Source organism: Pelmatolapia mariae, linkage group LG2, assembly GCF_036321145.2.
Source record: "Pelmatolapia mariae isolate MD_Pm_ZW linkage group LG2, Pm_UMD_F_2, whole genome shotgun sequence".
Classification (NCBI taxonomy): domain Eukaryota; kingdom Metazoa; phylum Chordata; class Actinopteri; order Cichliformes; family Cichlidae; genus Pelmatolapia; species Pelmatolapia mariae.
In genome coordinates, this window is record NC_086228.1 from 4,774,235 (window position 1) to 4,798,489 (window position 24,255).

The 24,255-nt window shown below is 43.1% G+C and overlaps 2 protein-coding genes across 5 annotated transcripts in view; both read left to right on the forward strand.

Moving 5' to 3' along the window:
* The window catches only part of ankhd1 (ankyrin repeat and KH domain containing 1), a 30,978-nt gene extending 10,264 nt beyond the window's left edge, over window positions 1–20,714 (forward strand). The window contains exons 3-39 of one of the 4 annotated variants that reach the window (XM_063491109.1): window positions 5,236–5,392; window positions 5,549–5,711; window positions 5,834–5,981; window positions 6,065–6,298; window positions 6,717–6,811; window positions 7,434–7,589; window positions 7,886–7,967; window positions 8,109–8,300; window positions 8,402–8,511; window positions 8,805–8,892; window positions 9,281–9,408; window positions 9,522–9,665; window positions 9,788–9,890; window positions 10,024–10,286; window positions 10,444–10,725; window positions 10,837–11,260; window positions 11,368–11,507; window positions 11,611–11,722; window positions 11,841–11,986; window positions 12,071–12,213; window positions 12,296–12,509; window positions 13,413–13,588; window positions 13,788–13,950; window positions 14,041–14,136; window positions 14,231–14,347; window positions 14,438–14,606; window positions 14,721–14,920; window positions 15,018–15,370; window positions 15,503–15,655; window positions 15,896–16,045; window positions 16,808–18,365; window positions 18,478–18,667; window positions 18,870–18,992; window positions 19,195–19,446; window positions 19,557–19,741; window positions 19,834–20,010; window positions 20,109–20,714. In XM_063491109.1, the coding sequence (XP_063347179.1) occupies window positions 5,236–5,392; window positions 5,549–5,711; window positions 5,834–5,981; window positions 6,065–6,298; window positions 6,717–6,811; window positions 7,434–7,589; window positions 7,886–7,967; window positions 8,109–8,300; window positions 8,402–8,511; window positions 8,805–8,892; window positions 9,281–9,408; window positions 9,522–9,665; window positions 9,788–9,890; window positions 10,024–10,286; window positions 10,444–10,725; window positions 10,837–11,260; window positions 11,368–11,507; window positions 11,611–11,722; window positions 11,841–11,986; window positions 12,071–12,213; window positions 12,296–12,509; window positions 13,413–13,588; window positions 13,788–13,950; window positions 14,041–14,136; window positions 14,231–14,347; window positions 14,438–14,606; window positions 14,721–14,920; window positions 15,018–15,370; window positions 15,503–15,655; window positions 15,896–16,045; window positions 16,808–18,365; window positions 18,478–18,667; window positions 18,870–18,992; window positions 19,195–19,446; window positions 19,557–19,741; window positions 19,834–20,010; window positions 20,109–20,168 (7,646 nt within the window). In that variant the 3' untranslated portion in view covers window positions 20,169–20,714. The remainder of the gene's footprint in view (window positions 1–5,235; window positions 5,393–5,548; window positions 5,712–5,833; window positions 5,982–6,064; window positions 6,299–6,716; window positions 6,812–7,433; window positions 7,590–7,885; window positions 7,968–8,108; window positions 8,301–8,401; window positions 8,512–8,804; window positions 8,893–9,280; window positions 9,409–9,521; window positions 9,666–9,787; window positions 9,891–10,023; window positions 10,287–10,443; window positions 10,726–10,836; window positions 11,261–11,367; window positions 11,508–11,610; window positions 11,723–11,840; window positions 11,987–12,070; window positions 12,214–12,295; window positions 12,510–13,412; window positions 13,589–13,787; window positions 13,951–14,040; window positions 14,137–14,230; window positions 14,348–14,437; window positions 14,607–14,720; window positions 14,921–15,017; window positions 15,371–15,502; window positions 15,656–15,895; window positions 16,046–16,807; window positions 18,366–18,477; window positions 18,668–18,869; window positions 18,993–19,194; window positions 19,447–19,556; window positions 19,742–19,833; window positions 20,011–20,108) is intronic. The other 3 variants (XM_063491116.1, XM_063491120.1, XM_063491126.1) reach the window with 3 other exon arrangements.
* A 1,242-nt stretch (window positions 20,715–21,956) lies between these two features.
* On the forward strand, window positions 21,957–23,577 carry higd2a (HIG1 hypoxia inducible domain family, member 2A). Its single transcript, XM_063484283.1, has 2 exons — window positions 21,957–22,160; window positions 23,019–23,577. Exons 1-2 carry the CDS (start codon window positions 21,974–21,976, stop codon window positions 23,183–23,185), a joined length of 354 nt encoding a protein of 117 aa, XP_063340353.1. The 5' UTR covers window positions 21,957–21,973; the 3' UTR covers window positions 23,186–23,577.
* Window positions 23,578–24,255: the final 678 nt, after the last annotated feature.

Consider the following 24,255-nt stretch of genomic DNA (forward strand, 5'->3'; position numbering starts at 1 on the left):
GACTGCTGTCCTCTTATAGAACATTTAGATTTAATAGCACTGATTTTACATGGAGGCAGCTGTTGTTGAGGAGGGTGTTGGTGCTCCAAGTTTGTGCTTAGTTACTACATGTGTACCTCGAGTCAGCCCACTACACAGCAGGCACACTAGACAAATGAACTGGAATCAAGGGGTAAAATGTGCTCAGGCACATTATGAATTACCTTGCTGAGTGCACACTTGGTCTAAAATCAGAGGTTCTGCCTATCACAGTTAGTAGCCACAGGTCTGGAGGGTTGCGTCTATGCATGCATGCACGCACCCGGTATTGGGATAAAATCTGCTAATAAGCTGTGGGATTAATGTGATCTTTGACTGCTGAGTATATTTGGACACAAGTCCAAATTTTTTTTTTAAATTTTTCTTTTGCCGTTTTCCTAAAACTTTCAAAACTTCTAGATTAGCCCACAAAAGCTGATTTTTATTTTTATTTTCAATTTTTAACTTGAGGAGGTGATGATTTAGTAACGATGCTTAGTCATTGTAGCATCTACATAAGTGATTTAACATCTCATTTAAAAACTTGATTAGGATTACAAGAAACTGTTAATCATCACAGGCCACACAGTGGTATTTCTGCCCTTTAGCCAGCATCACTAAAGGGGCAAATTTTTCTAACAGACTGACCAGATGTATACCACTTTATGCTTACCCCTGTTGCATGGGTGTGTCATTGAAAAATGATGTCATATCTGCTGGTGTCTGCCACTGTTTTTGTATCAGTTCAGCTGGTCGTGCACCCCTCAATTTTTGTAACTTGGCATGTTGTATCTCTGTCGGTTGATAGGACTCTGCCAAGATTCATTGGTGCTGTTCTGGTGGTGACACCTGTTGTTCAGGAGAATACTGCAGCAGCTTCCTGCGCTTTAGCGGCAAGTGTAAATAAATAAATAAATAAATAAATAAAATAAAGGGAATGTAGAATGTTGCAGCAGTGCGGAGGGTACACTGGTGCTGTGTGACTGTGCAGAACAGTTCAGTTGTGTTTAGTTTTTCTAGTTTTCAGTTGTGGCACAGAGGATTACTGGAAGAGGGTTTGGGGCAATGTTATCAGTTAATATTTGCAACTTAAGCATTCGAAACTGTTCAATAAACCACAATTTTTCAGACAGTTTTGAGAGTTGCAGACAGTTGAGACAACAAAAACTGGAAATATTGGAATGGTGCGTTTTTACTTGGCTGTGTTGGCAGCCAGGATTCTCAGTCTGTGTCTTTGACCTATCTTTTTACGTGCAGTATACATGTATAGAATATATCAACATCTGTGACTGTCCCATTCCTACAAAATGACGGATGATGTTTGTTAAAAAGACCAGGTTGTTATGGAAGTCTGGATCTACATAGATTAAAGCAGAGATGATACTTTTTTTTGATATTCTGCTGGGGTCCACCCAGGTCCCAGTGTCATAAACTTTGCCATGAGTAAGTTAGCATGAGGGTCTATCCAAACGTCTGTGTGCCTACCTGAGGTTTTTGTGATCACGGCAACTTGTCCACGGAGAATTTACATTACAATGCAACGACTGCGCATGCGCCTCAGGCGGCAGATTTCGAAGAAGTATAACAGGAATGACTACTGGGCCGTTGGGTCTCCAGTTGTCTTTGTCTGCAAAAGTGCATAATCCAGGTTTAACGCTTTTAAATTAAATTAACTCAAAAATCTTCTCCACCCCACACTGTGCCATCAAACACAGACCATGAATATGGGAACTACATATATTGTGAATTATACAAGTCCTAAGTGTCAGTATTTTTTTTTTTTTTTAATCAAAAATGGACTTGCACACCTACTATTGAGTGGTGAGTGGTGGCGGTGGTTGAGCTAAGCAAATGAATGAAAGTGAAGTGACCACATAGGAATGCACCTCTTTTTTTTTTTTTTTTTTTTTAATCCATTGTAGAGGGGGGAAAAGTCAGTTGGTGAATGGTGAAAGTTATCTAGTGTACAAAAGGTTACAATTATACAAATATTATACATGATACACATATCACATAAGAGTCATTTAAAACTGTTGATCAAATTCTTTTATAATCAAGTTATATTTTAAATTAAATTATTCCTTAGAGCTAAATAATGTGTAGACCTTTTTTTCCAGAGCGCTCCTGGTGAAAAGTCTCAGGATTGCAGCAGCAGCACTTTTGGGATCACCAGTTTATCAAAACATAATTGTTTCTAGCAATTATCCCGTTGTGTACTTTTTAACAGTTGAAACCCTTTCATTTTCTGTCTGGGGTTCCCTTGTTGCTCTGTGTGGGGAAAATTATATCAAAAGAGCTTGCTTTCATGATGCTGCTGCAAATACAAAGCCTAGTTTATTACAGTTACATCCTCAGATTCAGTTCCTGCCCCTTTGTCATGTCTTGGCAGTTACTTGATCCTTTTTTTTCCTCCTACGGGAGAGCCACCATGATTTTGCACTCAAACATTATACTGAAAAACTGGTTTTAATGGATTAGTGGCTACTCTTATTCCACATTACCCAGACACCAGAGACTTTACTGGTACTGCAAATGAAAGTGCATGAAATAACGAATGACATGCAATTAAATGTTCATTTAAAGTTTACGTACCTAAAAGCACAAAGAAATAAGTGGTCTAAACTAGAGTGTCTGCTTAGTTTAACAACATTAAGATGAGCTCATGCTCATCCCGTTCTGAGATTTTTAAGATCTCTGGATCTCACTAGCTAGTTTAATTCTACATTAAGACCTCTTAAATGAGGGGAAGGGCGGGTTGCTCAGATGTAATTAATGGCCACAGAATATCACACTAAGTTATTAGCCAGCGCTTACCAGCAGTATTATTGGTTGGTTTTACCTAGAAGGCAGCTCATTTTCTCTGAAATAGTACTAATGGTTTCGTCTGACGTATTGTTAGGATAGCTTACATTTTGATCTAGTTGTTCATTTCATTGCACGTAAATGCTTCAAGAATGATTCCTGTTAGACTGGTGTCGGTGCCAGTTATGTTTTCAGTAGGCAATTGGTGTATATACACATGTCCTGATAAATTTTATTTTAGTTTAACACGATAAAAGATAGATGGTGTTGTACGTGTAAACATGGCAGCGTTGTAGGTGGAGCTGAGCAGGAACAAGTGCTTATGTGTAAACACAGTGAAGAAGGTCTTTTAAATTGATGTTGTGACTGAAATTCTTGACTCATTCACTACTTCCTGCTCTGTTTAGTAGTTATATGTAGAGGATTATACACAGGAGAGGGGATTTGGTGACGGCTGATATCTAACCTATTTATTCCTGTTTAGTGAATGAAGTGCTTGTGTTCTCTGAGGAAAAACACGATAAAGTAAAACATTAATGATCAACTTCCTTGACCTCTTTCCCTGTGCATATGAGACTGTTGTGAAATCTTTGTCTGAGAGCGGTGCTAAGTTTAGCCTGAGTCAGTGGTGAGAAAACAACCTTAAGGACTGAAGCTCTCTTGTGCCTGGTTAATGGATGGGTTGAAGTTGAGGCCGAAAGGTTTCAAGCCAACTTTATTTATTTTTTTTCCCCCTTTCTTTCTTCATTTTTACACACGTCTGTAAAATGCACACTGTTACTCCTCTTACAAGTGGTTTGCTGGTTTGGAAATGTTCATTGTTTTCCCTTGAGAGATCTTCCTCTGTAGGTCATTAGCAAAAGCAGTTGTTTTCATTTTGCTGCTGCTTGCCTTGCACTCTGGTCATTGACTTTTCTTCTTTTTCATGACAAAATAGACGCACAGACTTTTTTTTCCTGTCATATTGCATTGTGTTTTCTTCAGTTCTTCTCTTGCTTGCTGGCCACTGTTCCTAACACAGCATTTTCTCTCATGGTCACTGCCTTTTACACATCTATAGTTCACACAGGATGAGACAGTTTTCTCTTCGAACATTAACAGCTTGAATCTACATTGGTTCGTATACACTACTGATCAAAGGTTTGGAACTAATCGGAACTTGCAAAAAGATTTAAATAAGCATGAAAAGAAGAGAAAGGATCTTATTTTCATGTTCATTACTTAACCTTGAAGTATTTGAATTGAAGCACATCAATTGTGAGATCGGTCCATCTGTCAGTCAAGGTAGAGGAAATGGGTCTAGGAAAGTGAGATTTGAACAAGAAAAGTTTTATTTGCAGACTACTTGTTTTAATAAAACACCAGTTTGCTGGTATTGTTATAATGAAATCACCACCAAAGTAATGCTAATTGTCAGTCCTATTGTAGGATGCTAGACTGTAACATACAGGAAGTGCACATTAATATTAAACTAATTTAACTTGAAGTCATTTTCAAGAAGCTTGTCTTTACGGCAAAATTATATTCAGTAAATATCAGAATTTCTCAGCAGTGTCACATTTCAGTTCATTTAATGACTTAAGGAAAACTGCAAAATTTTGACTCCAAACCTTTGAGCCTTGGTGTATACAACAGCTTCATTTCACTGGTATTATTGTTCTGAACACAAAGTACTGTGCAAACGTCTCGAGTCAATTCTTTTTATTTTGTTTCCAATGAGCCAAAGTGTCGTGTAATTTGTTTAAAAAAAAAAAAAAAAAAAAAAAAATCTTGAGCAATAGGTCTCCAGGCTTTCTAAATGGCTCCTTTTGACACTGGCCAGTACTTGTACCTGATTGTTTTACAGAGGATTTGTTTTCCTCCAAAGAAGAGATTTGAATGTCCTTCAAGAACTATTAATGAAGACTACTTACAGAAAGCCTGACTAAGGGTTCCGGCTGTGTTTGGGGGAAAAAATGGCAAATACTGACTTTAAAACTCATTAGATTTGTACAAACTATTTGTTATGTTTGTACATCTCAATAAATCGCTGCACCTATTTCCCGTTTTCCTAGCCCAACATAAAGAAATGAACACTGACTTAAGACTTTTGCACAGCGCTTATTCCCCTTTTATTGTGTACCTTACTATTTGACAAAGAAATTGCGACTCTTAGGTGGTTTATTGAAAAAAGATATATTAAGCCACATTAACAAATGCTTGTGTTTTCTGTGTGATTTTTTTTTTCTCTCTATTCATTTTTAAATTTTTATTTTATATTTTTTATTGATTTTTTTTTTCCTCTTTGTGTTTGCTGCTACTAACCCTGGATTGGATTTGCTGGACTGGACTTGCTTCTTCATCTGGTCTGGTGTGGTTGTGCTCCCCTGTGGTTTGCATTGCCCTATGCACCTCTGCCCTTTTGGTGTTCGGCAGGCATCGGTAAACTGTCCACTGCCGATGGTAAAGCTTTTGCAGACCCCGAGGTGCTACGGCGACTGACGTCATCTGTGAGTTGTGCCCTGGACGAGGCCGCAGCCGCCCTCACCCGGATGAGAGCTGAAAACACACTCAATGCCGGCCAAGCAGACAAGTATGTATCTCGCTCACACCATCAACTCACTCTCTGCTTCATAAACAATATATATGAGCATGCGTGTGTGTCTCTTTGCTGCCTGGAAGTAATTGTGTTGTTGTGAGGGGTGTGTGTGTGTGTGTTCACCTGCCACAGTGGCAGTAATTGTAGCAGTCTGGTTATTTTCAGCCGTAGTTTAGCAGAGGCGTGTTCAGATGGGGATGTCAACGCCGTGCGCAAATTGCTGGATGAGGGCCGGAGCGTCAATGAGCACACGGAGGAAGGGGAGAGCTTGCTGTGTCTTGCCTGCTCGGCTGGCTACTATGAACTTGCACAGGTATGGAGAGGTTAGATTGGTGTCCGGATTAAGTTACTGCGAAATAGTTAAGGGGCTGTATTCCTTTGACAAGCCTATGAATATATATTTACGTTTTTTCTTCTTTTTTTTTCTATTCTTAGGTTTTGTTGGCTATGCATGCCAATGTGGAGGACAGGGGCATCAAGGGGGATATAACACCACTCATGGCTGCTGCCAGTGGAGGTTATGTGGACATTGTCAAACTACTACTTGTCCATGGGGCAGATGTCAATGCTCAGTCCTCTACTGGTAAGACTACTTTAACTTCTCTATTTATAAACCATTTAATGTGACTTCAAAACACACGGTATAATCTCACTTCTGTCTTTCAGGCAACACAGCTTTGACGTATGCATGTGCCGGTGGCTTCGTGGACGTGGTGAAGGTGCTGCTCAAAGAGGGTGCTAACATTGAGGACCACAACGAGAACGGACACACACCTCTCATGGAGGCGGCCAGTGCTGGCCACGTAGAAGTGGCCAGGGTACTATTGGAGTATGGCGCTGGCATCAACACACACTCCAATGAGTTCAAGGAGAGTGCTCTCACACTTGCGTGCTACAAAGGTCAGTACTTAAGTATGGAACTTGTATCCGTAGGTTAGTTTTTATGTTGAGGGTTTATTTTTAGAAAGGAATGAACGTGCATTGTCCTTTTACTTTTTTAGTTGTTATGCAATTTAGCGCCCTCTTTACAAAGACTTGGGCTAATACTGTTGTAAAATAAAGCTCTTACATAAGTTCTGTTAGCTATCCTAACAGTCGGCTACTCTTTAAAATTCAGCTGGTTATTTTATTTTTCATTTTAATGAAATGGTTTTTTTTTTAAAAAGCCTACATCTTAAGATCAGTAAAATTGGCACACTTGCAGTCGACTCTGAACTGATCTAACTTGCTACTTTTCCCCCAGTGGCAGGCTACTCCCATAACCTTGTCCAAAGGCCTGTAAAAGATTAATTACATTGATTTTGTTTGTCCTCTGCAGGTCACTTGGATATGGTGCGTTTTCTCTTGGAGGCCGGAGCAGACCAGGAACACAAAACGGATGAGATGCACACGGCGCTGATGGAGGCCTGCATGGTAAGCATCTGACCTAAAACCTCACTTCACATTTCACACCCCAAACCACTTATGACTTTGTATTTGTAACTATAAACAGACAGTGCATTACATTGAAGTAATCGGCATGGTCATTAATTAATGGCTTTATGTATCTTAGACTCCCTTTTGTGTCTCAGTACAGCTCAAACAAAATAAACTTTAATATTAAATTTAAAAAAAAAAATAACATCAGAAGCATAACAGCAGGTCTTATTCAGTGTCCAAACCCAACAGAGTTCTGTTAATGGTTGGGTACTCGCATGGTTAAATGGGAGAAAAGTGGACTGAAAGAAGATTTTAATAATTTACACCATCTCCCCTGTGCTAATTGGTTTTTATCTTCTTTGCAGACCAGTCGAGCTAAATAATTGTGGAAGGGGTGTGCAGTTTTCTGTAAACATTAATTGTGCTATTGTCGGAACTGTATAGCAAGGTTTTAGATACCTTTTCCATCAGTCTGCTAAAATATCACTTTTCTTCTTTCTAGTTTTAAACACTTTTTCAAATTGATGGTTTAAATTCATGTAGCTTGACTAGAAATTGATACGTGTATTTATTCAGGTGCTTATCTCTATATTCTCTGTGTGTCTCGCTGTCCCAGGATGGCCATGTGGAGGTGGCACGGCTGCTGTTGGACAGCGGCGCGCAAGTCAACATGCCAGCTGATTCCTTTGAGTCGCCCCTTACCCTGGCAGCTTGTGGAGGACATGTGGAGCTGGCAGCCTTGCTTATAGAGAGAGGAGCCAACTTGGAGGAGGTATGCAAAAAGACACTTTAAAAACAAACGAAAAAAAATTGTATAGCTGTAGATAGATTTGCTGTGAAGATATACTATAAATGCTCCAAACCAAAAAGTGTCGGTCCTTTTAAACAAAAGTGTTTGCTTCCAAAATTGGAAAACGGCTAATTTTTCACTGTTATCTAAAATGTAAATGACAACATTGATGAAAATTTCCATCCACATAAACACAAGTCAGGCTTGTGTCCGTGTAACCTGCGAGTCATTTTCACCCTTATGTTTTCTTATCTGATGATGCTTCTGTTTGTGTCCAGGTTAATGATGAGGGCTACACTCCCCTGATGGAGGCAGCCAGAGAAGGCCATGAGGAGATGGTAGCACTGCTGCTGGCTCAAGGTAGCAGCCTTTGTTCTTGCATCTCTGAAACACCATAAATAAAAAAACTAACAGTTTTTTTGACATGATCACAGTTGGTTATCATTGTTTTCCCATTTTAGTAGCTGAATATAACGAAACTGTTCTTGCTCTGTTGTCTAGGTGCTAACATCAATGCCCAGACAGAGGAGACCCAGGAGACAGCTTTGACCCTAGCATGTTGTGGAGGCTTTTTAGAAGTGGCTGACTTCCTCATTAAGGCAGGGGCAGACATTGAGCTGGGCTGCTCTACCCCGCTAATGGAAGCTGCACAAGAAGGCCATCTGGAATTGGTGAAATACCTACTGGCTGCAGGTGGGCAAGGAAGAAGATGCAGCAATGGTAGAAAGAAAAGACACACATCAAAAATGTCTTAGACTCTTGAGCTCACACTCCTGTAACTTTTTCTCCTTCAGGAGCAAACGTTCATGCCACGACGGCAACTGGCGATACAGCACTGACGTATGCGTGTGAGAATGGACACACTGATGTGGCAGACGTGCTACTGCAGGCTGGAGCCAATTTGGTACGCCATACTCTTAAATCCTCTTAGTCACTTATAATTTTCCCTGCTTTTGTGAAAAAGTTTTCACGTATACGTTGGTTCAAGTGACAGCGGGGCAAGAAAAGATGTGTAAAAGTTTTTTGTGTGTAAATGTATATTGATTGAACTGAGCATCTTCTATTGTGTGAAGCAAGACCTTTACCTTGTAGAACCTGCACCTACAGCAGCAGTTTTCTCGATGAATACAGATTATAGCCATTTTGTTTAACTTCTGTGTTGAACTCAACAAATCCACTTTCATCTTTTTCCTTTAGGAGCATGAGTCTGAAGGGGGGCGGACGCCCTTAATGAAGGCAGCGAGGGCAGGGCATCTCTGTACAGTGCAGTTTCTTATCAGCAAAGGTGCGTAACTGAGTAGCTCTTGGATTTAAATACAGGTATTTGAGGGGAAAAAATGCATTTTTAACCTCCTGTAGAGTTAGAGAATTGCCTCTCTTGAAAGGGGAAGTAGATTGTTCATATGGGAGGGTTTTGTTTTTGTTGGTTTTTTTTCTGCACATCTGTCACTTAAACTATGATTAATTGCAGTGAATAAATTATGTCATTGCATGAAGGGATGAGAAGTTTAAAATTTCACCTGAAAATTGTTTTTTCCACCAGTACACTTAAAGTGTAAGACCAGCAATTTTTATTACTTAAAGCTCTCTTCAACCACATTATTGAATATCTGGCTGTAGATATGCATTATCATTACTCTTATAATATATGCATTTGTCTTTGTCTGTGTTAGGTGCTAATGTGAACAGAGCCACTGCCAATAATGATCACACGGTGGTTTCTCTGGCCTGTGCTGGAGGACATTTGGCTGTGGTAGAGCTGCTGCTGGCGCATGGGGCGGATCCTACTCACAGACTCAAAGTAATGCACCCAGTCTGGATTAACACCAGCTGCTTTAATAACGATTATGCTCATTTGCATGCGTTTAATGATAATGCTGATAGAGAAAAACATGCCATGTTTTTTCTTTGTAGGATGGCTCAACCATGTTGATAGAAGCTGCTAAGGGTGGCCACACCAATGTGGTTTCCTACCTGTTGGACTACCCCAACAACATCCTGTCTGTCCCAGCCCCTGACCTCTCCCAACTCACTCCCCCATCGCAAGATGCCTCTCAGGTATATACAGCAACATGATCTCCCCCCTTTATATTTTCTTTTTTAACTAACATTCTTGCAAGCATGGCTGTTTTCTTTCTTTTTTCCATTGCTTTAACACAACATATCCTCTGTCATAACAGGTTCCTCGTGTCCCATTCCAAGCTCTCGCCATGGTAGTGCCCCCTCAGGAGCCAGACAGAGCCCCATCAAACATCGCTACGCCCCCACCTGTCTCTAGTAAAGGTAAACTGTGCTAGGGGCCCGCTCGGTATACTTAAAGTTCTACTTACAAAGTGCACACTTCACTGAGCTGTAGATATATTTATTTGGCCATCTTTAAATCTCAACATCTTTGATGTGTTTTGTTCAAATTCAGGCGTGTCCAAACAGAGACAAGCAGCCCTTCAGCCCGGTGTCCCCAGCTCTGTTGGCCGGGGACCTGAAGCAGAGCCTCTGCCACCCTTCCACTTGTGCCAGCCCCTAGAGTGCATTGTGGAGGAGACGGAGGGAAAGTTGAATGAACTGGGCCAGAGAATTAGCGCTATTGAGAAAGCCCAGCTACAGTCGCTAGAACTCATTCAGGGGGAGCCGCTCACCAAAGACAAGATTGAGGAGCTGAAGAAGAGCCGAGAGGAGCAGGTATAATCCATCATCCACTTAAGATCTGATCTCATTTTGATCTTAAGTTCGGTAGCCTTTAACTTGTAAGCTAATTGACCCTTCAGTGCTTTTTTTCCCCCCGTATGCATAGCAACATATCACAAGTTAGTCAAACAAGGATGTGACTCTTCCTTAGGTTCAGAAGAAGAAGAAAATCTTGAAGGAGCTGCAGAAGGTGGAGCGTCAGCTGCAGCTGAAAACACAGCAACAGTTCACCAAAGAGTACATGGAGGCAAAGGGCTTAGAGCAGCAGGAGGCTGGACAGAGCCAGGGTCCGGGCCCGGGGCCTGGATGTGCATCGTCTGTTCCAGTGCCTCTTCTCACCACACCGGGTGCACAAGTACACAGTGGCTCTGACAAGGACGAGGAGACAAGCAAAGATGGGGAACAGGAAGAGCCGGAGGATGACGTTGAAGAGGTGAATTTTTCATTTTGTTTTTCATTTGTTTTCTTTGTTTGAATAATGTTTGTTCCCTAGCACTGTCCTAACAGATCCGAGAGACTTAATGTGCTCTCTTTATGCTTTCAGGAAGAGGAAGATGATGATGATGATGAAGAGGGCTCAGAGGAAGAACCAGATGGAGAAGAGGATGATTACCCCAAGCTTCCTCAGGTGGACACAATCATGGGTCACAGGGATGGGTCGCAGTCACGACAGCAGCCGCCTCTTCCCCCTTCGCCACAGACCCAGCCCCAGCCGCCTCCTCCTCCTCTTCAGGCAGCCTTCGTTCCTATCCAACCTCTGCCAGACTACAACCCTGCAGACTACCCAGGAAGTACCAGTCCAGAGCTGCAGAGGGTACTAGTAGGGCAGCAGATGTTGGGGCAGCAGCAGCAGGGTCAGCAGCTGGCTGGGTTAGGCCCAGGAATGATACCTCAACAGGCTCCAGATGGGCTCATGGTAGCTACACCTGCACAGACGCTCACAGACACACTGGACGACATCATGGCAGGCAAGTACTCAGAAGTTTAACTGTTGGATGTGAGACTGTGCTCTACAAAGTTTTTTTTCCTTTTTTTGGGGGGGGGACTTACATTTGTTTTTGTTTCTTTCTTGCAGCTGTGAGCAGCCGTGTGCCCATGCTGAACACTACATCTTCACCCACACCCCTTTCCCAGCCGCCCACACAGACGCCCGCAAACATCGCCTCTCCCCCTTCAGTCCTACCCCTTTACCCCTCTGTTGACATAGACGCACATGTAAGCCAGTTTGACCTGACAGTATACATATTCTGATAATCCAAGTTAATACATTTATGTAAAAAGTAATATGCCCTGTTAAGAGAGAGTGTTTTCTTCACAGACGGAGAGTAATCATGATACGGCCCTGACGCTGGCATGTGCAGGAGGACACGAGGAGCTTGTGTCTGTCCTGATTTCACGGGGAGCCAACATTGAGCACCGGGATAAAAAAGGTATCTTAGAAAGATGATTACAGTCTTCTGATAGTATGGCAGTCTGGAGGGTTAGAGTTTGATTTTAGTTCAAAATAGTTTCATTTAACAAAGGACTCATCATTTCTGTTCTCCACAGGCTTTACGCCGCTGATCCTGGCTGCCACTGCTGGCCATGTAGGCGTGGTTGAGGTACTCCTGGACAAAGGGGGTGACATTGAGGCTCAATCAGAGAGAACCAAAGACACACCCCTCTCCCTGGCCTGCTCTGGGGGACGCCAGGAGGTAAAACACTGTTTCAGTTTACTCTCACGGTCATGACACTCCTATACTCCTGGCGCTAACTTCATTATCATCCATGTTGGTAAGGTTGTTGAGTTGCTGCTGCTGCGGGGAGCCAATAAGGAACACCGCAATGTCTCAGACTACACGCCTCTCAGCCTGGCTGCCTCTGGGGGTTATGTCAACATCATCAAAATACTCCTCAATGCTGGTGCCGAGATTAACTCCAGGTGAGCAACAACTGATACCATACATGTAGCATTTTCTCTGTTTTACGCTTCTTTTCTAAAGACTCCATTTCACTCTTTTCAGGACTGGCAGTAAGCTGGGAATCTCTCCTCTGATGCTGGCAGCTATGAACGGTCATGTGCCAGCAGTGAAGCTGTTGCTGGATATGGGTTCAGACATCAATGCCCAGATTGAGACCAACAGAAACACAGCTCTGACCCTAGCCTGCTTTCAGGGGCGGGCTGAGGTCGTCAGTCTGCTGCTAGATCGCAAGGCCAACGTAGAGCATCGTGCTAAGGTAAAGACTCGCGATCACATATAGCAGGACTCTGCGGCCACATTCAGATATCAAATATCTCAGGGAGGTTCCTGAGTCGAGTGCACTGTGACGTATCTGCAGGGACCCCTTAATAAGAGCTGGTTGAATTAGCTTAATAATAAGGGAAGTTATTTAACGCTTCCTTCATTGCCTTCTTTAGCAAAATGAACATGGTTTAAGAATGGAAATGAGACAACAAAAGAAATCATCTATATGTTTTACTTCAATTACAGACGATCTAAAGGCAGAGTTGAGAAACTAGGAGTAGATGGAACAAAAATTATCCATCACAAGCATTTCACCATTTATGTTCCTGTTTATTTAAAATCTGAGCAATGAAGTGACATTTTTCTTTGTATGTAAAATGGATTAAACAATCCAATAGGAATAGACTGATTAAACTATTTGGGATGAGTTTTTGGTGGTCCCATTTCAGGACCTGAGTTTCATCATAGCAGATCACTATGATGAGCACCACTACACGTTTCTTTTGCTAAATCCTTAAATTCTTCTTTTCCTTATCCTATGATGTTTGTAAAATAGTAAAAAATAATTACAAAAGAAGGTGGGAAGTAATTTTTTGGGACTGGTTGACCGCACCCATGGTCTTCACCATGGCTGAGCTAGGATTTACTTATTACACGCATATCCATCCTTTTACAGAGCGTGACATAATGGTGTGTGCTGACTACACAACCTGATGATTATTATTATTATTATTATTATTATTATTATTATTATTATTATTATACAACCTTAAGCCCCCTAACTTCTCCCACTGACTCCGTGTCATGTATGAATTATATACGATACAAACACTATTTTTGTCCTTTCGGGTTACCCTCTTGGCCTTCTTAATAACTAACTGATCGGTTTAAACAGACTGGTCTTACCCCGCTGATGGAGGCAGCATCAGGAGGTTATGCAGAGGTGGGCCGAGTGCTGCTGGACAAAGGCGCCGACGTCAACGCTCCCCCTGTTCCTTCATCCAGAGACACTGCTCTCACCATTGCTGCCGACAAGGGCCACTACAAGTTCTGTGAGCTGCTCATCAACAGGTGAGGACTTTTTTGAGTTAAATCTCACTGTGACTCGTCATTTAAGGGAATTGGGTTGAATGCAATGAATTGAATGCAATGTTGAATGGGTTTTCTTTTAAAAACCAGATGTTTGCCATAAATTGTATTCCGTCTTCTAACCTCATTAGCAAGGTGGCTTTCATTAACTGATGAAGGCAACAATTCTGTCTTATTTCAGAGGTGCGCATATTGACGTACGAAACAAGAAAGGGAACACTCCCCTCTGGCTGGCAGCGAACGGTGGTCATTTTGACGTGGTCCAGCTCCTGGTGCACGCCAGTGCTGATGTAGATGCAGCTGACAACCGAAAGATCACTCCGCTCATGGCTGCTTTTCGCAAGGTGCGCAGTTGAAGAAGACCTAAGAAAGTTGCTTTGTTCTGCTGCACTTTAAGACGACTGCAGTTACTAATTCTTTACTTAAAATTTCAGGGTCACGTGAAGGTGGTGCAGTATCTTGTGAAGGAGGTCAACCAGTTCCCGTCAGATATTGAGTGCATGAGATATATCGCCACCATTGCTGACAAGGTAGGTATTGTTTGCATTTCAGTCAGTAGTCACCTACAGCTACAGAACCTTTAGAGGAATATGCAGAGCTAAAACGCCAAATGTAACCCTGCAGGAGCTGCTGAAGAAGTGTCACCAGTGCATGGAGACCATTGTCAAAGCTAAAGACCAACAGGCTGCCGAGGCCAACAAGAACGCTACGATTCTCCTCAAGGAGTTAGACTTGGAGAAGGTAATTTCAGACACATGTGACAGTGTTTTAGGAGGTAAAAGCATTTTGAATAAAAGGCATGGATAAAAAGAGAATTTATGACTCTTGCAGTCTCGAGAGGAGAGCAAGAAGCAGGCTCTGGCTGCCAAGCGTGAGAAGAGGAAGGAGAAACGCAAGAAGAAGAAGGAGGAGCAGAAGAGGAAACAGGAGGAAGAGGAGGGGCAGAAAACCAAGGAGGAGACATCTGAGATGCAGGAGCAGAAGGAGGATTCAGCTGAAGGTATTGTTTCATTGAAACTTTGATCTCAGAAAGAAGTATTTTCATGACTTTTTAACTAGAATCTTGTGGCCCGATTCTTGTTAATGCCTGAATTTTACCCCTCGTCTTCCTCAGAAGCAGAGGTTCCAATTGAACCTCCGAGTGCAACTACCACCACCACCATTGGTATATCTGCCACCTCCACCACTTTCACTACAGCTTTTAGTAAGAAGCGAGCGAGTGTGGCCACTACCCCAAGTACCAATCGGAAGAACAAAAAGAACAAGACAAAGGATTCGGTGCCCAATGAACCCATCATATTGCAAGATCCGCAGGTGAGCACTACTCTTTTTAATCTGCCCTGTTTTCATCTCCAGCTTATCCTAAAGATTGAAGAGGGGGAAATGACAAAATGTGTGCATTTCTCAACAGGTTGCACTAGCGCAGCACAAAGCTGACAAGAACAAGATCCACGGCGAGCCACGGGGTGGGGGTGGGGGAGTGACAGGCGGCAACAGTGATTCTGACCCCTTGGATAGCACCGACTGTGCCAGTGAGAGCAGCAGCAGTGGGAGCAAGAGTCAGGAGCTCAACTACCTCCCTGACCTCACCTCCTCCGGCACCTCCTCCTCCTCTTCCTCGTCGTCCTCTTCTTCCTCGGTCCCCTCCTCAGGAGCAGTCCAGGCCCTCCTGTCCGGCCCAGAGAAGAGACACAGTTCCCAGCCGCAGAGTGACGGCAAAGTGGAAAACAAAGTCACAGTCTCCATCTCAAAACCAACGCAAAAGTAAGTCTCTGATCGAGCGGGCACGTTTGTTGTTTGACATGTACTTTTGTGTGTAACTTTGGATCTTTAGACATAACAACCACTACTTTGCATCCTATCATGTCTGTAAGCAAACAGTCTGTCTGGTTCCAGAGCTGCAGATGCAAGCGACTCCACCACCAACTCCCTGCCCTCCCCGTTCAAGACCATGGCTCTTCCTGTCACCTCACCCAACAGTAAGCTCAGCCTCACGAGTCCAAAGAGAGGCCAGAAAAGAGAAGAAGGTTGGAAGGAGGTCGTCAGAAGGTCAGTTTATGAGTTTGACTCAACGTGTGCAAATTACCAAGAGCAATACTTACATTTTTGTTCTCCCCAATGTCAAATTTTACTTTTTTCTCTTTTATTATATTATTATTATTATTATGTATACATCTTAAGGCAAGGCATTGCTTGCACACAAAGCCAATGATTGCATGTTTTTTGATTGAATTAAGAGACAGCTATAGTACAAACATTAATATCATCATTTCACGTGTTCTTTTGAAGATCAAAGAAGCTTTCTGTACCAGCGTCCGTTGTGTCTCGGATCATGGGTCGAGGAGGCTGCAACATAACAGCCATCCAGGATGTGACAGGAGCTCACATTGACGTGGACAAGCAGAAGGACAAGAATGGAGAGAGGATGATCACTATAAGGTAAAAGCAGCGCCCTCTGCTGGACTACAAAGTCATTACAGCTAAATTATATCAGATGGATTGGTGTATGAAGGCTGCTTTTTTTTTTTTTCTTTTGCTTTTTTTGGGGGGGGCGATGACAAAATACAGATCTGACATTTAATGTGCGCAATATGCAGATTTACTTTTGCTAGTATTTTCCTCAAGATACTCCCAGTTCACAAAGAGGAGGTGGAAAGGTGAGCTATCACATAAGGAGTCTTTTCAAGCCATTGCATTTTTTCAGAATAAAGGCAAGAAGCATATTTTGGGATTGGACATGCAGACGTATGCAAAGCTTGCTTGTACATCTCTACATAGCCTGCAAAACAGCTTTGCCTCTAGTGCTTATTATGAACATCCATGTTATTTTGAAAGTATGGGTCAGCCTCTTTAATAGATTTACTGCTGTTTATTCACATCATGGATGCATAAGGCTGCCATGAAAATGAGTGATTAAAATGACTTATGAAATTGCGGGGAGCTATACTATATTCAATGTGTAGAGGGAAAATAAGCACATCTAGAAACTTTACTTCTTTGGTGTAGTTTTGCAGCTTAATGTTGTGTATTGAGCTTTTCTGGGTTTGGTGTTTTGTATAAGGTGCAGAACCTAGAGCTACAGTTGATGGGCAGTTATTTGGCAAAATAATAAATAACATATTTTTAAAACCATTTTTTTGCCAGATGATTTTTTTTTAAGGACATATTTTTGAATAAGCATATTCTGGTGTTTGGTTTCAGAGGAGGCACGGAGTCTACAAGGCATGCAGTCCAGCTGATCAATGCTCTGATCCAGGACCCAGCCAAAGAGCTTGAGGATCTGATTCCCCGGATTCACATCAGAGCACCGGGCTCGAAAACGACCTCAGCTTCCTTCCCCAGTACCACGGGGGCCACCAGTGGTTCAACCACTGGGCCAAAGGCTCTAAGCTCATTGCCCACTTCAACAGGCGTCTCGTTCCAGCCTCCCTCATCCTCGTCTTCATCCTCTTCTCAGGCTGGGGGAAAGATCGGGAAAGGGCTGTCGCCAAACGTCAGGCAGCCTTTCCCAGTGTCCCTGTCCCTGGCATACACCCACCCTCAGCTGGCGCTCCTGGCTGCTCAGACCATGCACCAGATCAGGCACCCTCGTCTACCCATGGCGCAGTTTGGTGGCACCTTCTCTCCTGCTGCTAGCACCTGGGGACCCTTCCCCGTGCGTCCTGTGAGTCCCGGCAGCGCTAACAGCTCCCCCAAACACAGCGGAGGATCCAGTAACACGGGACCACAGGCAAGACCCAACTCGACTCACAGTGAACACAGCAGCACCGCAAGCTCAGGAGCCCCAGTCACGACCACCAATACAGCCACAACCAGTGCTCCCAACACATCCGCTGCTACAGCTACACCTCATACGCCTAACCCTACTCCATATAATCCCCAACCGAGTGTCGCTACACCTTCCTCTGTCAGAAAACAGCTCTTTGCCACAGACCCCAAGCCTGCCGGTGTCACACCTGTTTCTGTTTCGGCGCCTTCCAGTGGCAGTAGTACAGTACGAGGCACCGGCTCTCCCGCACATCACAGTTCCACTACAACTACGGCAAATGCTCCTCAGCAGCCAGTGGGACCCATTTCACAGCCCCTCATCCAGCCAGTTAAAACAGAGCCCAGTGCTGCTCCCCCTGCTGGAAAAGACAAGTCGTCTCTGCCCGTAGAGAGCCAGCCCGCTGCTGTCAGCGAGAGCGGCAACTCTGTGGGTTTCGCGGCCCCTGCCATGTCTTTAGCTCCAAAGCCAGAACCCCGCCAGCAGTTACCTCCCCCTCCCTCCTCTGTACCATCCACAGAGGCTCCACAGCCCCACCTCAACCCACAGCCCAGCTCTCACCTACCCACAGCGCCTGCTGCTGTTTTCTCGCACAACGTCGCACACCCCAACAACACCGTACCCCACTTCTCAGCACCTGCGCCCAGAGTCTCCCATCGTATGCAGCCACCAGGGCCTTATTATTCCCTTTCTGAGCAGCAGCAGCAAACACAGCAGCAACAACAGTCTGTGTTTGTACCCTTCAGCACTCACCAAGAAGCCCCAAAACAAACCCAAAACCCGACTTCCCAGCCAGCAAGTTTGCCTCCACAAGCCCAGACCCAAGCTCAAGCCCAGGTCCCAGGCTCCCTTCAGGTCTCTGGTAATCTTGGAATGATGAACGGTTCTCAAATGCAGCATGTCGCCAGTGCAGGCAAGCCTCAGCAGATGCACCCCAACCTCGGTCATACAGGTCTTTTCGGTTTCAGCAGCATCTTTGATAACAGCAGCCAGGTACGCGTAAATAAATCTTCACAACTACAACTTTACTTGACCGTGCATTTACTTTGGTAAGGGCACCATTCAGCTGCATTTTGATAGTAATCAGTTGTGCTTGCCTTTGCAGGTGGGAAACAATCCAGTATGGGGTGCATGCCATTTGCCTGCTCGATCACCCCCAGAGCAGTCTTTCTCGGCTCAACAAGCGTACATGAGCATGGGCCAGATGGAGAATATGATGCCCCCACCACCTCCAGACGGCTCAAAAGCCCCTGGCTACCGTTCCACCACCCAGAGGATGGTCAACAGCCCCATCGGTATGTCTGCATTTTTGTTTAATTCCTGTTCTTTGGGTTTAATAATCAAAATAATTATCAGAATAATTTCAGGAGAAATAAAGAAGGTGGCGATTACAGTACACATGAAACCGGATGTGGTGAATCTATGTTGACATGTAAGGTCTTATTTATATTTAGTACTGTAAAGCCAACAGTCTCCTTCTATTGTCTGTGTCCTTAGCGTTGCCTAACTTTGCCACCGGGATCTCTGGCAGTCCTGTTTTTCTACCTGGTCATACAGCTGGCACACCCTCATTCAGCAGACAGCACTTTTCCCCCCACCCATGGAGTGCATCCACATCAGGTACCAGGCTCACACACTGCTTCTCTTTAATTCTTTTACATTTTAGGCCTTAAATGTACCCCTGCCCCCTTTTATAATCCCTTTAAGATTCATTAATAGTAGAATTTAATAGCATTTTTTCATGCTTGTTTTAAAAAGTAAAATCAGTCTCTTAAAAATTGTTTGGAAGTGCTCTAACCTAGGCTTTGTCTTTTTCCACCAGGTGAATCTCCTGTCCCACCTCCCTCCACGGTATCCTCCTCTGCCCTTTCCACCTCAGCGGTTGCTTCTCCTCCTCAGCCTAAGCCAGGCAGCTCCTCGCAACAGGACCGGAAGGTTCCCCCACCCATCGGCACAGAGCGGTTGGCCAGGATCAGACAGACTGGGTCTGTAAACCCACCTCTGCTCACAACCAGCTACACGGCATCAGTTGGACAGGGAGGCATTTGGTCATTCGGGGTTGGCAGTGCTTCAGGTAAGAGCAAATTGGGCATGTGTGAGAGTTAAACACAGCCATATACAGAAATGGCTTCTCAGTAACTTTGGCGTCCAGCGATAAAACCGCCTTGTGTTATTTTGGTACAGAGGCCATGTCTGGTTGGTCCCAGCCCTTGATGAACAGCCACATGATGCACCCGCAGATGCACGCGGAGCAATCGGCCTTCTCTCAGCACCAGCCCATGGAGCAGGACGACACGGGCATCGCAAACCCTGCTAACAACTACCACCAGCCGCAGCATTTGCCCAACAGTTACATGGATTTCCCAAAGGTAACTCAGAGTAATAGTTCTGACGGACTTTCAATGCCCATTTGTCTGCGTCTACTCGTGTTTTACCGGCTATCTGTGCCCATTTTGTCCAGGGGATGCCAATGTCCATGTATGGAGGAACCATGCTGCCCCCTCATCCTACCATGGCCGAAGGCCCAGGGGGGCCAATGTACAATGGTTTGCACGCTGGTCACGCTGGTGACCCTGCATGGAGCCCCATCATTAAAGTGGTCCCAAACAATGCAGATAACTCTGACCCACAACAGCAGGTAAAGTTGGCCTTTATTAAAATCAGATTTGCGACACTTCTGCAGATTTATGCCATTTTATAAGGAGCAGCATTTGACCTTTCTCCTCTCTCCTTCAGGTGTGGACCGGTACCTGGGCACCTCATGTGGGCAATGTGCACCTGAACCATGTCAATTAGACGGCATCCTACAGCAATCAAACACACACAGCATGACCCACAGTGCAAACATGTAATACCAACTGACCGATACGACCGAATAAGACGACGAAAAAATTAACGCGTAAACTTTTAAACTTTAGTAGAGACCTGAAATGCAGAGTAAAGGTTGAAGAATTGGAAGTTCTCTTTGACGCCATTCTTTGATGTGCCTATCTAACGAGGAAAGAGGAAATTGGGCCAGAGCTGTTATCAGTGTCCCAATGATGCAAACACACACACACACACACGCGCGATCACCTGTTTAACAGGATCCATTCTCTGCGTAGTTTAGCGATTTTTGACTTTAAACCCGCGTACACCGTTCTTGGGCTGCGGGGAGGGGGGGCTCAACATGAAGTAGCTATTTAAACTTGGCCCAGAACTAGATGATGATTACCTGAAGAGCGAAATCAGAACCTTTTAGAGTGGTAAATACATGTATAATTGTTTACATACTAAAAAGGGTTAAAATGAGAGTAAATTTCATGTCGTATAGTGGCTCTACTTTATGTAGCCTGTATTAATGTGAAATATTTACCTTAATATTCAATAAAAAGATTGAAAAATATTTGTGCTGAAGCTTTTTTGTTTCTTTGTTGATGAATATGACTCCTGAGTCTTCAGTTAAGTTTTGGGGTTTGTTTGTTTTGTTTTTTTTGGTTTTTTTTTTTTTAATTTTTGTCCACTAGATTTTTACTTTTTTTTTTTTTTTTTTTTTTATTCCTTTTTGGGCTCAAGCTTCCTGACTGCATGATTTATTAGGCAGACATTAAAGTACTTCATTCTAAGTGCTTCACTGAGGGGAAAAGTGATTCTATGTTTGAGAATCAGTGAAGGTTGTACAATACTGCCACTCAGTGGTAAGAGTGGGGTTTGTGAAAAATTAAGAGCTATGTGAAACTCCCAATATACAGCGTAGCTTTCCTCCCTATAGCAAACAATTTGTGATTAAAATAAAATGTGGCACTTGAAGATTCGTTTAGATTTAATGTGTAGCTGTTTCATTGAGGCCAATGCATTGTAAAGCACATAAGGAATGTGCCACTGGAAAGTTAAACCTCACATTCAGGAAAATTAGAACGTCCAGCAGTTGCTACAAATATTTATTAGGCCACGTGTTTTTGTTCTTTGTTTGTTTTTTTTGTTTTGTTGTTTTAATATGGGATGTAATTACAAGTCATGACATTTTTATTATTAAAATGGAACCATCCTGCTGTGTATACAGAACCTCAATCTTGATTGTGGTAAGTATCCAGTTACATCACTGGATAGTAAATGACCTAATTTGAATTTAACATCCGCTGGACTTTATTCTAAAACATATCTGACTTTTTAATTTCTGTTCAAGTTAAAAACTGCACATTCAACACACCTGCAAACAGATGGGGGGGAGTTTAGCTTTGAGTTGAAAGTTGTGTATTGAGAAGATGCAATAAAGTGTACTCTAAAGTAAAAAGAAGAAAAAGCGCAATTATATCTAAAGTAAAAGCACTTACTGCGCACAATCAGATATTGGATCATAATATTGCTGCAGCTGGGTATGATTTTAAATACTTGTATACTAAAATACTTGAATATCTGTACTAAGAGGCCGTGGTCAGTGTTTAGTCTAATTTATATTTCTGAAGTGAAAGATTGATGAATTTGTCCAAGGCATTCTTCTCTAACCAAGGTAGACTTAAAAAATTTATTTAAAATATTTGGGCCTTTATTATGAAGCCGTAGAAAAATTTAACCGGAAGTGTAATTCTTGGGATTTCCGGGTTGTCATAGCCAAGGTAAGCATGGCGGCAGCAGCAGCACCCGGAGTTGCAGAGCAAACGCCCGGAGCAGTTCCGCCGGGAGCTGTGCCGTTTGATTTTTCCCAGGCTCCAAACATCGAAGGCTTCAACCCTTTGCCTAAAACCAAAGATGAGACATTCAAGGAAAAGTTTGCGAGGAAAACCAAGGAGAACCCATTCGTCCCGATAGGTGAGTTACACAAGCAGAGAAAAGCGCTGCACTGTAAAGTCACAACTGCGGTCCGCTACGTCCTCTACTTCACACAACTATGTTAGCACAACATAAAGGCTTGGGTACGACATCAGCTGATAACACAGCAGAGGTGTGTGGCTAGATAAACGTAACCTATGACATATTTCCCAACGAACTGCTTTCGGTTCCGGAAATATTCCCGGAGCTGCTCCAGCTGTGAGGCAGCGTCCTCGCAACCCCCGGAGGTCATTGTGGTCATTCTTCATATATTATGTAACTCATGTGGTCTGCACATTAAAACCTTCAATACATCAAAGCGTATTAAAAGCTGGTTTGAAATAGCCTGCGCTGTTTTCTTTCATCGTTACTCCCGAAATCATACATATAGTCCATTGATGCCTATGATATTATTGCTGATTCTTGTTTTGTTTTGTTTTTCTCTTCTCCAGCCCTGAGTTATAAAGTAAGCTGAGGCTTTGGATTATTTTCAAACGCAATTTCAAAATGTTCTACGAAGTTAAGTTTCAGAGAGTGTTCCCTGAAGCGTTTAAGATTCTAATTTAGAAGTTGTTTACACGGAGGTCATCCGTTGTTGACATCTGTCGCAATAATGCTGTCATTAGAAATGAACAAAACTGTATCCGTGGCAGTTCTCCCATTATTTACCGTTGACTGCAGCCACCCTGATAACTAAAAAGTGTCTGTGCCAAAGGAAAGTGCAGCTTTTATATCTCCATCACCCCATTCTACTTGATATTAGTTACACTATTCAGCCATGAGTTTTGCCTTGTCTGTGGATCCAGTTAACTGTCCTAATAAACTGGGTTTATAAGCTATAATTTCTTTATTTTCCAGGTTGTTTGGGAACAGCGGGAGCGCTGATTTATGGTCTCCGTGCCTTCCATCAAGGGAAAACCAGGCAGTCCCAGCTCTTGATGAGGGGACGCATCTTTGCTCAAGGCTTCACTGTAGTCGCCATTATTGTTGGTGTTTTTGCCACGGCTCTGAAACCCAAGCAGTGAAATGGATCGATCCCACATCTCTGCCATTGTCCATTCAGTGTGTGGAATCGCAGCAGACTCCAGACTTCTTTAAATGAACTGAATAATGTATTGGGTCTTTAACATTCTTCAGACACATATGTTAATGTCAGCATTATTTATTGCTGTTTAAAAACTGTGAATCACTCACAAAAAATGAATATTTTCGCTTCTTGCTGACCGTGTGGAACAGCAAAGTTGAATCGGCTTGTTACCAGTAAGCAGGCTGGACTTCTTTAACACTACTAAAATGGTGTTGAAGCAAATTGCTGATAAATGTAAATTGTTTTCTTGCTTCATGCTCATTTGGTGAGCTCGGCTTCAAATGTATCCCCCATACTGTTATTATATTCTAATAAAATGTCACATTTGAACCTGGTGTCCTTGTCATGTTTAAGATAAAGCACCATATCTTGTGTTTGATTTTCCTCGTGTGCTAACCTATGAGGTTATATTGACAAACTCAGTGTGGAAATTTGTTGTTAGTGACTTGAGTTAGGCCAAAGTCCACCTTAAAACACTCAACAGAATAAAATCCTCCATAAGAAGACCTTCAGGTGTTATGTCGATAGTGTAAATTATACACTTTATAAAGTCACCTCTCAGAGAATTGTGCTAGCCAAGCATGATATGTATGAAAAGAAATGCTTAAAAGCTTTAAAATATCTGTAAATAACCCAAGCATGGTCATAATATTAGCACTGACTTTAGAGCTACCTTAATTATTTGTAGCACATATGGTGCTGGAAACATTCCTCAGAGACTAGACCAGGTGTGGTCTTCTGCATACCTTGGTTGTACCAAACAGTTTAATTCAGGTTACTGTTGCCTTCCAATCAGCTTGAACTAGTCTGGTCATTCTCTGTAAACCTCAGAGTTGGCTGTGTGGGAAAATCTCAGTAGATCAGCAGTTTCTGAAATACTCAGAGCAGCCACTCCAGCACTAACAACCATGCCACATTCAAAGTCACTTAAATCACCTTTCTTACCCATTCTGATGCTCTGTTTGAACCACCGATCAAAGTTGCTTGTATGTCAAAATACAAGGGCAT

What these genes read in the sequence shown, in the direction of transcription:
- higd2a (XM_063484283.1), top strand. Translation starts at nt 21,974, where the DNA reads ATGGCGGCAGCAGCAGCACCCGGAGTTGCAGAGCAAACGCCCGGAGCA. An exon ending in GAACCCATTCGTCCCGATAG is followed by an intron (nt 22,161 to 23,018) that starts GTGAGTTACACA and finishes TTTATTTTCCAG; the next exon opens with GTTGTTTGGGAACAGCGGGA.